The following is a 16,366-nucleotide window of genomic DNA, read 5'->3' as shown; positions in this document are numbered from 1 at the left end:
AGTGGAACGAGTCATTCTGCTCATAATATTACCTTCCTTATTTAATCTGAACTCACAGTTTGTAGTAATTATAACACTATGAGCTCATTCACAGGAACAGCCACGAGCGCCATTATTATTATTATTATTAAACAAGAACCAGTTCCATCGAATGCGCTGAGACTGAAGAATAGACGCCTCGACGGGAAGTCGTGTTTGTGCTGAAGGATATGATCACAAAAATACCTTTTCGGATTACACAGAATATTAACCACAGCAGAGGCTGGTGCAACGTATCCATAAATAAATGCATAAAAGCAAAACAAAAAACAAAAAGCAACTTGTTCCGAGCCTTCCTCATCCATTCAGAAACGACTAAACCATTAAAGAAAAACAAAGCCCAAGAGGTTGCAATATAGAAATGAACGAACCAGTGGAAACACTTTGATGGATTTCCAATCAGTGAACCAAGAGCTTCTAAGCAATATTTGGTGTTGTTCTTTAGTTGTGACGTTCTTCATAAAGACCTAGGTCCATCAAGTTCAACTTTTCTCCATCAACTGAAATTTTTTGTTGCCAATTTAATTATAACCCGCAATGTTATGTGTATTCAGGAAATCGTCCAGCCCTTTATTAAAAGCTGTTACAGTGTCTGCCATTACTACCTCTTGTGGTCGGCATTCCACCGTCTGACTGCTCTACCTATAAAGAACCCTACCCTATTTAGCTGTCGGAAATGTCCCCTGATCCTTAATATGGTCTTTGGAAGGAATAAGTCATGTGTCAGTGTTTTGTACTGACCACACATATGTATACATACCGAGTCATCTTTTTTCTAAAGGTAGACAATCCCAACTTCTCATATGAGAGGCCTTCCATCCCTTGTAATAATCTAGTTGCCAGCCTTTCAACCAATTTCGAAATATGCTTTTTAAAAACGTAGAGCTCAACTATACAGTGAGGAACTCTTCTGTTGAGATTGATTTTAATCTTTTCTACAACATACCAAAAGATAAAATAAAATGAGGTGATGGATCGCCAACGCGAAGAGTGACGGCTGGCCAACACAAAGAGGGATGGCTCAACTTTGGATCATCTCAAGCATCAAGAGCACAAGTGGTCCTCCATTACAAGTATGACCTCCAAGGCCTCTCTGCAATACAGGACGACTATGCAATAGGTAGCACTGGACAGTTTGGGAATACCCAAGTATACATTTTATGCTTCAAGACCAATATACTTTAATCTATAGGATAGAATAAAACATAGCGGGGGGTGTAAACGTTTCTGGTATCCAAATGAGAAGCATTCAAGTGGCCGGTTGAAAACAAAGATGTAATAAGCCCATGACCTCGAATTTCCACCAATTTCCAAAGTCAGTATTACAATTTTCATTAAGTCTTTACAATTCCTCATAAAACCTTGGGAGATCTTTAAAGCATACCAACAAACTATGATAAATCTGGGTGATCAAACATCTGGAACATCCTTGGAGACAAGGTTATTAAATGTTCTCTTCGCAATAGTATCTGGACACTTTTAGAAGCGTTACAATCATTTAATCCCAGAGCTGGAATATTTGATTGTTACTCATACGGATAGAAATCCTCAACCAGAGGAATACTGGAAAATAAATAAACCTCTCATGCTACAAGTTTCCAACATTCTGATCCACTGAAAAGCAATTCTTTGCCTGCCAAGCCAAATATTTCAGAGCTTTTCACTAGAACACAATTTGAGACCCTCATCAGAAACGTCACCATTCTCAAGGTGCAGAAATACAATCTCTGCTAACGTTCTGGTACTTCCTCACTTTTCTCAAATGCTCTTGGCACTTGAGCAACTAATGGTAATTGATTGCATGCTGAGCACAATGTGGCAGGTTCGCCTTCAAGCAATCACTGTAAAGCCGGGACTGATGGCAACAGAGAAAAATCACCGAGTTCCTACAGCCCAAATTAAACTATACCCTTACAATACTGGGCACAGTGATGGTGGAGACCTAATTAGCACATTATTGCTCAGCGTTTTGTAAGCATTTTGGGAAAAACCAATATATTACAAAATTACTATGATCATATTTGCAAATTGTCTCTTCAGAGAGAAAAAGAGGACTAGAACTCTAGTACCGCCTATTGGAAGGTAGCAATCCTACAAGTCAATGTCGACTCTTTAACGAGCCTTGTCACATAACTTAGGATAATAGCCAAACCAGAATCTCAATTTGCAGACACTGTTTCGGGGTACCGCCCCTCGTCAGTGCAAAGTGAAGATCTGGTTTGGCTGATTGAGAGGCGTCTGACCGGGATCCAAGAAGTATCATTTCTCCTTGCGGAGAGTGACATGATAAGCGTGTCGAGGTGAGGAGACTTAAAGCCGCAATGCTCCTCTGGGAGTTCTAGTCCTCTTCCTCTCTGAAGAGACAATTTGCATATTTCCCAGAGGAGCATTGCGGTTTAAGTCTCTTCACCTCGACACGCTTATCATGTCACTCTCCGCAAGGAGAAACAATACTTCTTGGATCCCGGTCAGACGTCTCTTAATCAGCCAAACCAGATCTCCACTTTGCACTGACGAGGGGCAGTACCCCGAAACACAGTGTCTGCAAATTGAGATTCTTTTTTGGCTATTATCCGAAGTCATGTGACAAGGCTCGTTAAAGGGTCGACATTGACTGTTAGGATTGCTACTTCCAATAGATGGCACTAGAGTTCTAGTCCTCTTCCTCTCTGAAGAGAATTTGCATATTTCCCAGAGGAGCATTGCGGCTTTAAAGTCTCCTCACCTCGACATGCTTATCACGTCACTCTCCGCAAGGAGAAACGATATAATCATATCTAACATGGGTAACTTCTTCACTATCCATAAGGCTACTATCACAAATGAAATATTGAAATATCCAGCACCAAATTACAACTATAGTTTATTGAATTCTTATTTTAGGGTTCACGACAGAACATTTGTAACCTTGTAAATTCATTGCAGTTAAAAATTGAAAATAATTCAGGATTGGTATCTGCCCAGATTGTTAGAGGTTACCAGGTCACTATGGCCAAGAGTCCAAATGAAAGGTGATTGATACTGGAGGCTTCAATTTTATCCCTAGTGGAAACAAATTTTTTAGCAGCAAAGATTTTGGCCCGACCCATCCGTGGCACATGGCTAGATAGGCACTGGCCAATTCAAGCTCTGGGTTTTCTGCATCTGAATGGGTTTGCCAGGTGCTTCCACCAGTTCTGTCTGTGGTGCAACCAATGGTAACAAAATTGGTCCTGTGTCTACTTCATCCATGGCCAGACAAGCGTAAAGGCATGTTTAGCCAAATGTGTTTGGTCCACCAAAACCCATTGGGCTCTGCATCCGCACAGGTTGTACTGGTGCTCCCACCATGTGTCACAAAGCTTTAGTTGTTTCCTTCTGCTTTTCCACTGTCTAGCAAGTAGTCACGCGACTAACCAGGTGCAAGCAGGCAGATTAGTCCTCTTTCTCCACCATGTGTAACAGAACCCATTGATCCTTCTGTTCACCTCAACCATGGCTAGAGAAGCATAGGGCAGGCTTGTCCAAACAGGATAGCCCAGAGAAATCTGCAGCTGCCTAGTGCCAACACCAACTCTTGTGCCTTGACTAAAGAGTCCATCATACATATGTGGCTTTCGTCTACAACATGCAAAAAAAAAAGTTACCAGGCCATAACAATCCCTCTATACCAGTTAATAGATTTCACTGGACCCAACATCTCATCTCCAGGCTACTTTCATGCCAAACTAAGCAGCACCACATAGTGAGTGCCAAGAGCTCCTGTTTTCTCCAAGAGCCGCCGCCAGTCACTTCTGCCGGTGGCTTATTTATAGAGAATAAAAGGTATCGGTAGTCAAATAGTACATGCAGTATCCTCATCTCCCCCAATATCTGTCGAGGAAGAGTCAGGAGGCCCCAATACATATTAGACTGTCTGCCAAATCTGCAAGTGTGGCCAAAATCAGTCTAATGTGTAAGGGGGCCTTTAGTCTGCAGCCATAGGTCTATGTACGAATTGCGATTTCTGGACCAGATGTTGATCTCCTGACCACAACTCTGCAGGCTCACACATGACTGTTGAGTTCTGGTCAGGAGACTCGCGGACAGTTGGGAAAGGATGGACTGCTTTGCTTCTGGTGTTCTCACAATTTCATAAAAAATGAAATATGGAGGAGCCAACACCATTTGTTTTACATTTCCTCAATAGGAAGCAGTTACAAAGGTTGCACAATGGCCAGGACAACAAATGAAGGCCAAGTCCAAAAATAGCCCCGGTGCCCAAGTCAGTAAACAGCACACAGATTAGAAAGAGAAAATACAAAAGCTACTCATTGTAGGGAAGGACAGAGAATGATTGGAGCGCAGCTGCATCGCGTACTCGTGTTAATAATTGACCTAGTTGCTTCAGTAGGCATGAATGTAGGGAACATGTTGCTGGATGCTGGTTGCTAGAAATCTCCATCTTGTCCGATTCCCTTCCCCCCCACCCCTGATATTCCCAGAGCAGCCTGGCGCTTGCAGTGTCAGCCGGAGAGCCGCATTCGAGCACAATGCCTGCCTGTTGATTGCTAACTCTTTTTATATACTGGCCTCTTCATCACGGTGATCAAAGAAGCCTCTGGTAATTGAAAAAACAAGAAACAGGATGCCTGTCGAGCTCAGCCAAGAAGACTGGCTTCCTCAATTCACATCCTGGTTATTGCTTCATGGAGTAGACATTATTTGCCCATTGTGGCAGAATGTGTTAGAATTATCTAAATGAGTGAAAATAAAATTTTTTTTTTTTTTTTTGTAGAATTTTTTTTTAAGAGGGGTTGTCCAGGGAAAGCTGGTTCTCTCTCCACAGGATAGGCGATAAGCTATAGATTGGTAGGTGTCCACCGACACCTGTGACCACCCAACCGCAGTTCCATTCATTCTCTATAGGGCTGCTGGACAAAGCCAGTGTTCAGCCACCTCATAGAAAATTAATAAACCGGTGATCGGGAATGTGCACTGCTGCTTTATTCTAAGGGTGCTAGCAGATAGTCGTATAAGTTGCACAGAGATTGGAACGCCGTGCACAAACCGTCCGGCAACTCTCCGGACCCAAGCGAGGCAGCGTCATATATTTCAATGCAGCGGTCATGCTCTGGTAGGGAGAGCCGCCGGCCACTCTGTTCGGTGTTCCTATATAGATGGCAGTCTGACTGCGCGCTAATGGTGATAAAAGTTCCCCAATCTGCCAACCAGTGAGCTTCCCATTGGTCAGCTCGGACCAATGGATTGGAGATTATATATATATATATATATATATATATATATATATATATATATATATATATATATTATATTCAGTTAAATAGAAATCCAACAATGGTCAGAGATTCATAGAGAAATAGCGTCAATGGGGCACAGTTGACAAGACCACCCTCTACCGCATCAACTTCTCCCTGGTTGTCATACTCCAACTTCTATAGTTTCCATCACACCGTGCCAAAAGTGTACGGGCAGCCATACATTTAAGATAGCTGTCAGAAGAACATTTAAACTACCCGATCATTCTCTAACCTGGCATCTTTTTGGGAAGTGTTGGGTGGCCCCGTACACATCGGATGGTTAACCAGTCTTGCCGGTATATGTGGCCGATTATTGTAATCTGCATGAGGCCTTTACGTGAAGCTCCTGGGTCCAAATGCAAAGTCCATCATAGGCTACCACCTACCATTTATACTGGTCCCTTTTACATGGCCATTGCTTTCATGCACCAGGGTCTGGGTTTGACTGCTATCTCCGAGTGTTAGACAATACCTGTACTTCATGTCAAGGTACAGTAGAATACAACGCCTCAAACATATGTACCTATAGGTACCAAAACATACTGCCATAAGACATCCATGTCCCAACCACAACATTCAGTTAGTTGTCCACCGATATTGATATTCCTTGCAAGAGTGATAATGGCAGCCATATTGACTGTTGATTCGTTTGTCTGCATGTCAGAAAAACTCGACAGGCAAGCTATGCACACTTTAAACTACCTTTGCACAACGTATCCATAAATGTAAAAAAAATTTGTATTAAAGAAAAAAAAAAAAAAAAAAAAACCTTTACGATCCAGCCATACTGTTAGGAACTATTGTTCCGGACTCTTAATGTGCTTTTATATTATAACACTAAACTACCGGTAATTAACACAGTTCTGCAATTAAACATTGATATCGTGCCATGCCAAAAAAGATATCCGCCTGTTATTCCTTAAAAAAAAAAAAAAAAAAAATTTACAGTAGGTCATAACCCAAAACGCGAGAAAAATGCACACAGCTTGGAACATCTGTCTACTTCTCCGAGTAAAAACCATTTACATTAATTCTCGTCACACACGGCCAATGACTCAACCTCTTCCAGAGAAGAACTGGAAAAACAGGACATTAAAAAGAAAAAAAAAAAATCCATTGCCCCACCGCAATGCCTCGGGTCATAGTCATATGATCTCATCTGGTAAGGTAGGAAATGAGTAACTTTAAATCTATCACCGGCCTACTTCACCTGGAAAAGGCAGAGTGTGGAATAACAAAAGAGCCGTTGACAGTGCTGGGTGCACACCCCTCCGATGTAGCAAGAAGCCTTAAAAAGACAGTACGTCAAAAAGAGGAAAAAAAAAAAAAATAAAAAAGTAGTCGAAATGTGCACGCTCCACCGTTTATGACACTTTCTGGATAAATGTGATACTATACAGTTTGCATTTCATGGGTCAAATTTGCAGCTAGCACTATATGCCCGATAGCAGCGTAGGTCAGAAGGGTTACACATACAGATGTCGGAAACTCTCATAGGCGTCAGCATGATCGGCTGCTGTATGGTAACCTCCCTCTCACTCAAATGGCATTTCCACTAAAAATAAAAAGTCAAAAAACATTCTACTCCGGCAGTCGTCCATGGCTATCAAATCCTTTAGTATTCTATTCTGCCTTTTCTTGGCTACAGATCACTCTGAGAACGTTGGGCAAGAGCCATTAAATCCATCAACTCTGCACCCACGAGGGCGGTTACTCTACTTTCTCAAACTTCCAAATGTTAAATTCGATCAAGTATGCAATGATACGTGTCGAAATCAGCGGTTCTTTAGTCTGGAAAAGCTGAAAGACAGCCCTAATGGGAGCCATGATGGAGGTCAGAATGATTGTCACTCAGCTTTCAAAACCAAGTATTCACCATACTGAGTTTTTAACTACTTTCTATAAATTTTACTAGTTTTCTTCCTTTATATTTACAATGGATTTTTCTTTAGGTTGGGACTAAATCAAGGCTTTGGCTGCAACCCACAAAAGATAGTTCTATAATGCTGCTACACAAAAGTGAATGGGGTCAAGTTGTGACCCACAAGGTACCCTGACAAGCAATTCATAAAAAGTCAAAATCAATTCTATTTTGTGTGTTTTGCTTGTTACAGCACCTCATAAAAAAGTTGCAGAGAGTTGGAACCAGTTGGAGTTTTTTTGCAACTTGCTTGCTGGGGTACCTTACGGGTCACAGCGCAACCCAATTCACTTGCGCTATGGTGTCATGTAGCAGGGGTATGCCACCAAAGATGCGCTACAGGCAAAGTGCCAGTGTAGCCCCAGCTTTATGTTACAAAAGTTCTTTTAGGTCAGGGTTTGGTTCCGTGAAACTATACCATCCACATCTCAATGCAATTAAAAAGGAAGGGTATTCATATAGTGTTTGCTCTATTGGATTTTTTTGAGACATGTCCGGTGCATGATATGCCCCCTCACAAAAATGTACTCAGCGTTCCCAAAAAAAACAAAACACAACCATTGCAATTTTCTGCATGCTATGGGGTCCATGGATTAATTGGGGCCGCTATAATGGAACTAGAAGATAAAAGTAGCACAATATTTGAAAACATACGATTTAGTAGCACGATTATGCCCTGACAATCTTCCACGATTTAGAATCTGCTGCGATTCCTCATTGGTCGGAGATGACATTTTATATAATTTTTGCTCAATGTGTGGTTTTTTTTCCCCCCTTCAGTTTTTATACCTTAAATTTAAAATACTAGGTAGATTAAATAATCACGTCAACAAGCCTCGGCGATAATTAACCGGAATTCATTTAACCCAACAACGTGGTTTTCTAATACTGATTGGGAGGATTTTCAATCAATGGCCATGTATAAAAAAAAAAAAAAAAAAAAAAGGTCTTAAGTCCTCTACCAGTACATCAATAAGATCGAAGATCAGTGTCATTGCTTTCATTGATTAAAATGAAATGGCAAGTACACAAATCTTCGCTCATGATAGAGATGATAGGGACCTGGAATGTCGCAGACCTAATCTTACAATCTGTCTAAAAATTAAAATCACTCCAGATCAAAAATCACCCTGTCCTTTACTTAAGTGCCAACTTAAAGGGGACCTGTCACCGGGTGAAAATTACCATAGTACATTTTAGGACTGCTATTCTCACTGCTCCTTCAATTTTTAATTTTTTTTTTAATTTTTTTTTTTTTTTTATTTATTTATTTTTTAATCTGCCATACAGTTCCTGAGATGTGAGACTTTTTATTTAGTGCTAATGTTTATGGTCTTCACAAGGAGGCGTGGCTCACAAGGCAATTATGTAGAGCAGCCTAAAGCCACGCCCCCTCGATAAAGACCATAAAAATCAGCACTAAATAAAAAAGGCTCATATCTCTATAGCCATAGTGTGGATTTAAAAAAAATAAATACAATAAAAATAAAAACCTGAATACTCAGGAGAGCAGGGGAAATAAAAGAGGAGCAAAAACTGGCCAATCTCGACCTAGTGACAAGTCCTCTTTAAAACCCTGCTTTTGTCTTCGGTCTGGGGAGACCGATTTTGAACTTTGGTATTTTTTGGGGTGTTCAAGATGCGGTTCTGAAACTTGTGGTTGATCGACCCATCCTCATTTAAGTCAGTCGGCCACGGGTTTCAGAGCCGCATCTTGAATATTTTAAAGAATATTGAAGTTCAAGGTCGGTCGTTTTTGACCGAAGACAACAGCAGGGTTAAAGGGATTCTCCAACTAACATTTCTGCTACATAATGTATTACATACAAAGTTTGCAATAAACATCCAGACATTAATTGGGTTATTGTGGAGTGCAGCTACTCTAGTAATGCCTTTGTTTTTTGTTGTTTTTTTTTTTTTTTTTACTACTCAGGCAAGAGAAATGAGAAATATATTCATAGCCATTGATGCAGGTTTTCAATCAATTAATATATTAGATTTGTTCCTATTTGAGGCAAAGACTAACTGACTATCGACTGTGTAAGAGGACGTCAAGACTCTTTACCAACAGCAGATGTTGTGCAAGAGAAGGATTGGGAACCTTAAATTTCAGCATGCCGGATCTATTTTCTCTTAAAAGGAAGATAAGCCAACGTCAGTGCTGTCCAACAGTGGCTTACTACACTCTCCCTATAGAAAAAGACGAGTTGAGTGTACGTGTACTCATCGAAAGTAGCCACCGGGCCAACTATGACTTTAAAATTATTCGTCTTTAAAATTATTATCCTAAAGAGGATATATACTACCAATTCAATATCAATTTAAAGTTTTAAAAAGGAACCATCGTTGAACAGTTTGCTTGTAGACCATTCTTGGATTTTCAAGCAAAAATGTCAAGCTGGTCACAATTATTAAAAGCAGATATATTATGACCTGGGAGGTGATCGTGCTAAGTCAAGCGGAATCGACAGAAAGTCATTATTTAGCAGATGGACTATGACAAGCTGGCATCTTGGACAGGTATATGGGGCATGAAAATTTATTCCAAGGTCAAGAAAATCAATTTTAGATGCGGTGGTGGTGTGCCGTTCCATCCGGATTAGTAGGGGGGGGGAAATATATGAACATTAGCAAATGATTGGTGAACAGTAGGAGAACCATCAAGTAATGGAAACCAAATCAATTGGACTTGATGTGAGTAGGCATCTGGATGATCGAATGTATGAATTGTCCATTATGGAGAGTGAAGGAAAAAAGAGAAGAGTTGTAAAACGCGTGAGGCCGGATGGAATCAAGGCAGTCTGTTAGGACAGTGCTTGGCTCAGTCACACAGGCACAGCATACTGGTCACCCATGCAATAGTTGGCACTACGGGTATTTACCTCGGACGAGGACATCCTGACGAGATGCTCTGCTCCCAAGGGCATTGGTGACTTCGCATAAGAAGGATCTATTGACGCGTTCGTCCACTTCATCCACGTACAACACATTGTCCTTTGCCCGGACAGATGCAGGGAGCGGCGAGCCATCCGCACTTTAGCAAAACACAAAAAAAAAAAAAAAGCACAAAATTACCCAGAAAATTAGCAACACAATTGACAGAGTGCGCAATTTTAACGTTTTACAACATTCAGGGGTGAGGGAGGAATTTGGCAACATTTTGTCAAAAGCTTGCACCACTAATAGTGAGGACCAGGTACCATATTGGTCCATCTGGTGGGACCACAAAAAGGAAAAAGTTTGATAAGCATTTGTCTTAATGCTCAAAATAAGAAAATAAATAAATACCGTGGCAAGAAAATGGGAAAAGTGGACTTTTGGCCTACATATTTAGTTAGAGTCAATTTTAAATTATTAAATTGGGTCAAAGTTGGATTGCCCCAAGATGTGCCAGATTAAAAGCATCAGCTCGGGTTTCCATTTTTTAAAAATGTAACGGACAGAAAAAACCTAAATCTCCGAGTTAAACGCTACTACTTCTGCATGGGGTTTGGGCTACAGTTGTGACGTGATGTGCACCGCCGACATGACCACTGCAGCAATTAACAAATCATGTAGCCGCTGAGGTCAGAAACTAGCCGCACCGAAGCATGCGATGTCGGCACTGCTGCCGTAACAGATAGGAACAGCGGAGGCGGAGAGAATTAGCTTGACCCACATTTAGCGATTTTGTTATTTCACAAGACTAATTGTTTGGGGACTATTTTTTTTTTTTTTTTTTTTTTTTAAGTTTAACTAAAAACGTAATATTTTGTCTATTCTAGGGTTGATCTTTTGGATTTCGAGTCTCGAGAACAGTCAGTCAAACCTAACGGCTAAAACTCTCACTACCCGAAAGCAAAGTGGCTTTCGGACTCCAAAGAAAGTGTACCCAACACTCTGCTTATGCTCAAGAGTAAGGTGGGCAGTTCGACCTCTTGTTTTGAGCAATAGGTGGGAATCTCGGGGACCAAACCTTTACTAATAAGACTTTGGGAGTGACAGCTGTCACACATCTAAAGTTTGTTAGGCGTCACTGCTTCACTACAGTGCAATACTAGTGAACTGTGACCCCAACGGTACTGTGACCGTGTCAAGCAAGTCGCAACAAAATAAAAATAATCAGACATGGTTGGACTGGCGCATTGTTGGTCGTGGTCGCACTACGACCCCTTCCAGCTGTACTGCGCCAAGATGTAGCAGCACTCTCTACCAAAGCTTTGTCCGAGCGACATGTCATGGCCAAAATTGACATTTAGTCCTACTAAGCTTTACTAAAAGCAAGGGCCATCACATATGAAAAGCGATTTCAAAATGGAATACCTATGTAAACTTACGTCTTCCAGATGTATGACGTTGGAGGGGGGTTGCCTTTTCCATTGCAAGTGAGGTAGACACCATTGCGATTCAAGTGCCAATTATCATCAAAGCCCTCAATGGTTACCACGGGTGTATCTACAAGATTAGGGGGTTACAGCATAAAAGCATTGTGTCATTTATCGTCTCTAGAATCAAAAGAGGGGTAAAGAACACCAAAACTGGACTTTGAATAGACGTTAACAATACTTACATTGCACGGATAATTTCAATGGAATGTTGTAGTCTGTGGACTCGTAGTTGATTATGCAAGTGACCGGCATCCCGTCAGCGGTCCAACTTGGTGTAAGCAAGTACTGGCTGACTACAGTGTACGTCCCATCAGTGTTATTGACCATGTTGTTGCTCACATTGCCAGGAATGGCAGCATACCAGGTTATTCGGGCTGGAGGCCTTCCGTTGACCGAATTGCACGTAGCTACTACCTGTTCTTGGTCACCGGCGACAACCTTGGTGTTGGCTTCTGCAGAATTTTGTGGAATGGCTGAAAGCAAAAGTAGAATTTTTAATCTTAGGAACTCCATAAAGGGAGGACAGTGTCGAGGTAATGGATCATAAAGAGTACTAGGATGTTCACATTTTATGCAGAAAGCACAATTATTTATGTCCACAGGATAGGAGATTTTTTATATTCATGTGGCAATATGTTGACACCCATTTTTAAAGTGCATGGGGCGAGGATGTGCTGCAGAAGGCCGGAGAGAATTCTGCAGAGACGAGCTGTGGATGTGAAATCTTACCATGGTGCCTGTACTAGAGGAATAGAAAAAGAACAGGAATGACTTCAAAATCAGAGAAGATCATAATCTATAAAAAAGGTACCTGTCTGCAAGTGAAAAATTGTACTAGCGCCTGCAGGTTAACAGTGCTCCAGTTCCAGGATGGTGTACAGTCTGATTGCTGGTGATAACTACTCCCATCATTTCCTTATTGTTAACGACATATTGGGAGTTGTAGGTTAATGCGATACAATATTATATGGAGCTGACCGGACATTAAAAGCTGATCACTGTACTAAATTTGATAATTTATTCATGTACTAATGGTGATTCTGGTGATGTATTTGTGTAAGCTACCCTTTATTTTTTTTCCCTGCCCTTGGGATTGGTTCAATTTGACGTTATGACCCTTAAAAAACAAACAAACAAAAATAAAAAAAAATAAAAAAAAAAAAAAGGGAAAAGGGGGGGTGCACAAGATGCCAGCCACAGAAGTGAAAATTTTGGTGCAATTATGTGCCACCCTCCATGCTGACTCGGTGATGTTCCTAAACCATCCCCCTTGGGTGTTTTGGTAAGCTCCACCCCTTCTCCAAACCAATTTACAGGACAATTGGTTCGTGCAAATTGACCAATCATGCATTTGACAATTTATGCTGTAGAATTTTGCCTTTGCACAGGATTGATGATCAGCAGATTTGATATTATGATATTACTTCCTTGAAATGTAACATTAGGGCAGACTTACCAAGGTGTGTGTGTGTGTGTGTGTGTGTGTGTGTGTGTGTGTGTGTGTGTGTGTGTGTGTGTGTGTGTGTGTGTGTGTGTGTGTGTTTTATGTTTGCTTAGCTATTGTACTGACGCACCGGACCAGAACTAAAGCTTGACAGTAGGCATTACAGGTCACAGCAGCAATCTCTTGGTCACTCCAGCTCTAGGCTTTTATGGGCATATATTATGCTGGATTTATTTTCCTGATGCCAGATATTTGATAGATGATGCGATTGGTTCAACAAACAGTTTTATATGTATATTATTTACCTTTGACGGTCATACTGGTGGTGGCTTTGACATTACCACCAGGAAAAGTGGTCACCTCGCATAAGTATTCTCCTTCATCGGTGTAGCGGACTCCTGAGATCTTGAGTGTTGCGCTGTTTGCAGACTGATCGACCATCTGGAAATGTGTTGTATCCTCTACATGGGTGCCATGCTGAGGGTTATACACCGCCAACTTTGCGTTGCCTTTCATCCACATTATCTGAGTCACGCGCACGATAGGATCAGTGCTGCTAAACGCACAAGGCAAAGTGACATCCGCACCGATCATACTGGTCAGCTTGTTCGTTACAGAAACATCTTGGGCCTGCAAGACTGAGGAAGGTAGACTGTGATGAGTAAGATGATATGGACCAGAAGGAATTCATGTTGGGAGGACACATACAATTATTGGGTCTGCCTTCATTGCATCAGTACCTTTTTCTTACCCCAAATCATTAGGGGTTTTGGTTGTCTAGTCTGAACTTTCTAAAAACAACATTTTTCTAGAAGGACCTGCACTACATTGTTCCATTTTGCATTTAATTTTTCAACCACAGCCCAAATTTTACAATTAACAACAACTGACATGCATGAAGCGGGTCTTATTATTCGTAAGCTAAGCAGACCTCTTACAGGAAGATGATGACACTCCCTGGAAAACTGTCAAAACTAATAAAGGAAGTCATATTCACCCCTCCCAATACGAGAAAACATGTTACAGTAATGGGACACGATAAGACGGAAAAGATGAAGGTCTATCTCAGCCTCTTGTAAAGCCCCCCCAACCACACATACACATTAAAGTCAACCAATTCCTAAAAGTATAGGCAGGACAAACAGACCATCTAATGTCCATGCGGTCCATGGAAAGTTTCAGGTGGCAGAAATGTTGGCCGTGTTGCACGTTATAACCTGATCATGCGTTTCCCCAGAAGATCAGACACCACCAGACGTGTCCATCGGCATCTTAAGGCCAAAATATAAAATTAAAAAGATGTCTACTGAATGATCCCCCTCTAGAATTCCTCATAAATAGTAACTCTCAGTCGATGAACTCGGAGGGTTCGGACAATCGGGAATCAGGACACAACAATAGAGGTGGACTTAGTGAGCAGCTAAGTTATATTGGAATCTTGGGAACAACATCTACAACTAGTAGGACCACTATTGTATAAAGTTGGAATAACCCAGATTCCGGACCAATCAGACATTTTATTAGGGACTCCATACACATCTGCCAGCCATTTCACTCATCTTTCTCCCCATACACATTTCTACAGAGCACTCCCAAGTTTTCTAAGAGAAAACCACTGTCACATCTGGTTGTGGCTGGTCTTGAGAACAAAGTATCGACAGAAAACATGCTGGATTGATAGCTCAGGTAACATCTGTGTGGGACCCCCATATGTATTAGGCGGTCGGTAATGCGCACAGACATTGGTGGGTTCAGACAATGTTTGTCTAATGTGCATGGGGCCTATAGGCTAGAACCAAATGGCTCTTGTTGGTCATAATCATCTGAAAATAGAACTTTTCTACTCCCTGGATAAGTTCAGAAAAACAAAATGGTGATAGAACCAAGCTCAGACCCCTAGTTGATGCTATCCCCACCATACTAAATAGTCAAACATGGGAATACCCTAAAAATAAAAAATATCTTGCATGGTGACTTAATCATATTCATATTCAGCTTGCAAAATTAATAAGTGTTGACAACACTACTGGGTACTTTCCACCAACTAAACCTAGATCAGAATCTTTCGTAATAATATGTCTGTACTCTTCCCAACACCCTCAGATTTCCCAAAAATTACAACAATTTATTTAAAAAAAAAAAAAAACAAACAAACAAAACAAAAAAAAACACACGACCTTACTGTTCATCCACCTAGGATCCCAGTGACAGAGGTCAACAGAGAATAGAATAAATATCCAAGCTCACTGACCCCGAAGGCAGCTCTACAATTAGCAGATACCTTCAGTCATACATCAGGTTCGCCACTTTTTTTGTTAGAGACTCTCCAAACTGGCTCCCAGAGAGGAAGCCTTGAGCGCGGAGCCCTCATATATGATGTCCATGTGCCACATAAAAATGTTGTGCTTAAAAGACACCCTTTTGATAATCCATTCCTTAGCTGCAAGGCCATCTACCTGAGCAGTAGATTGGTTAAGTGGAACCCCAAGTAGGACCTGTAAAAGTGGTCATTACTTGTCATCCAGTTTTCTCACAATCAGATTTTGATTGCTCCAGACTTTTTTTGAAAGGTTACAGAGTAGGATCTCTAAAACGTTGACTGTTACGTCTGGACTTGGAGACTTCCTAATACCAAGTCCCGTTAACGTCTTGAGGGCATGAGAAACACTTTGCGCCCTTGGTAAACATTTCTACAAATTACAACTCTCGCTCTGAAACGTTTGTGTAGGCAGAACTCGTAGGCCATCATCATTTCAGTAGTTTGGAGCAGCTTCATCATGTTTTGGAATTGCATTACGAGAATTTTATCAATATCATGAAATTGCTTTAAGTCCACACGTTTCATCGATGAGTAGAAGCCACTCATCTCCACTAGGAATTCATAAAGCTAAAGAAGGGGTTGGATCCAGCACTTCAAATGAAATCTCAAATTTTATTTCCATCGATTGAAACATAATCCCAGGGGGACAATGGATGAATACAACGACCGAGGAGAAAGTCCCAGGAGAACTTTAATGTCCAATCCATTTGGGATTTTACAGTGCATCTCCTCTAGTTACTTATGGGATGGATGGGTTGCCCCACTTCTTCTCTTCCAGGTCAGCTACAGTCAGTGCCCACTTTGTTTACTACATCTTTGGCCAGCAAGTACAGAACCAGTTTACTCAGATCACTCTCTGCTCCAGCATGAGGTGGCCAAATGTTTTCGATATCCATTGAAGAGCTACCAGTATTCCTAACAAACTCCCCATACGTGTGTCCTGAATAGAGAGCAAGAAGTCACAGCAAGACTCCTCGAAATTTGAGAAGACCAACA

General features: G+C 41.2%; 1 protein-coding gene across 1 annotated transcript in view; it reads right to left on the bottom strand.

Annotated features, from left to right (window-relative positions):
• The window catches only part of NECTIN2 (nectin cell adhesion molecule 2), a 66,648-nt gene extending 50,732 nt beyond the window's left edge, over positions 1-15,916 (bottom strand). The window contains exons 1-6 of the mRNA XM_069742948.1: positions 15,848-15,916; positions 15,565-15,698; positions 13,356-13,738; positions 11,789-12,079; positions 11,556-11,673; positions 10,122-10,273 (exon numbers count right to left, since the gene is read on the bottom strand). Coding sequence (XP_069599049.1) covers positions 10,122-10,273; positions 11,556-11,673; positions 11,789-12,079; positions 13,356-13,738; positions 15,565-15,698; positions 15,848-15,916 — 1,147 coding nt within the window. The remainder of the gene's footprint in view (positions 1-10,121; positions 10,274-11,555; positions 11,674-11,788; positions 12,080-13,355; positions 13,739-15,564; positions 15,699-15,847) is intronic.
• Between the last annotated feature and the right edge of the window lie 450 nt (positions 15,917-16,366).

This window comes from Ranitomeya imitator, chromosome 10 (genome assembly GCF_032444005.1).
Source record: "Ranitomeya imitator isolate aRanImi1 chromosome 10, aRanImi1.pri, whole genome shotgun sequence".
NCBI lineage: Eukaryota > Metazoa > Chordata > Amphibia > Anura > Dendrobatidae > Ranitomeya > Ranitomeya imitator.
Note: the sequence above shows the minus strand (reverse complement) of the source record. Positions and strands in the feature narration are given on the sequence as shown.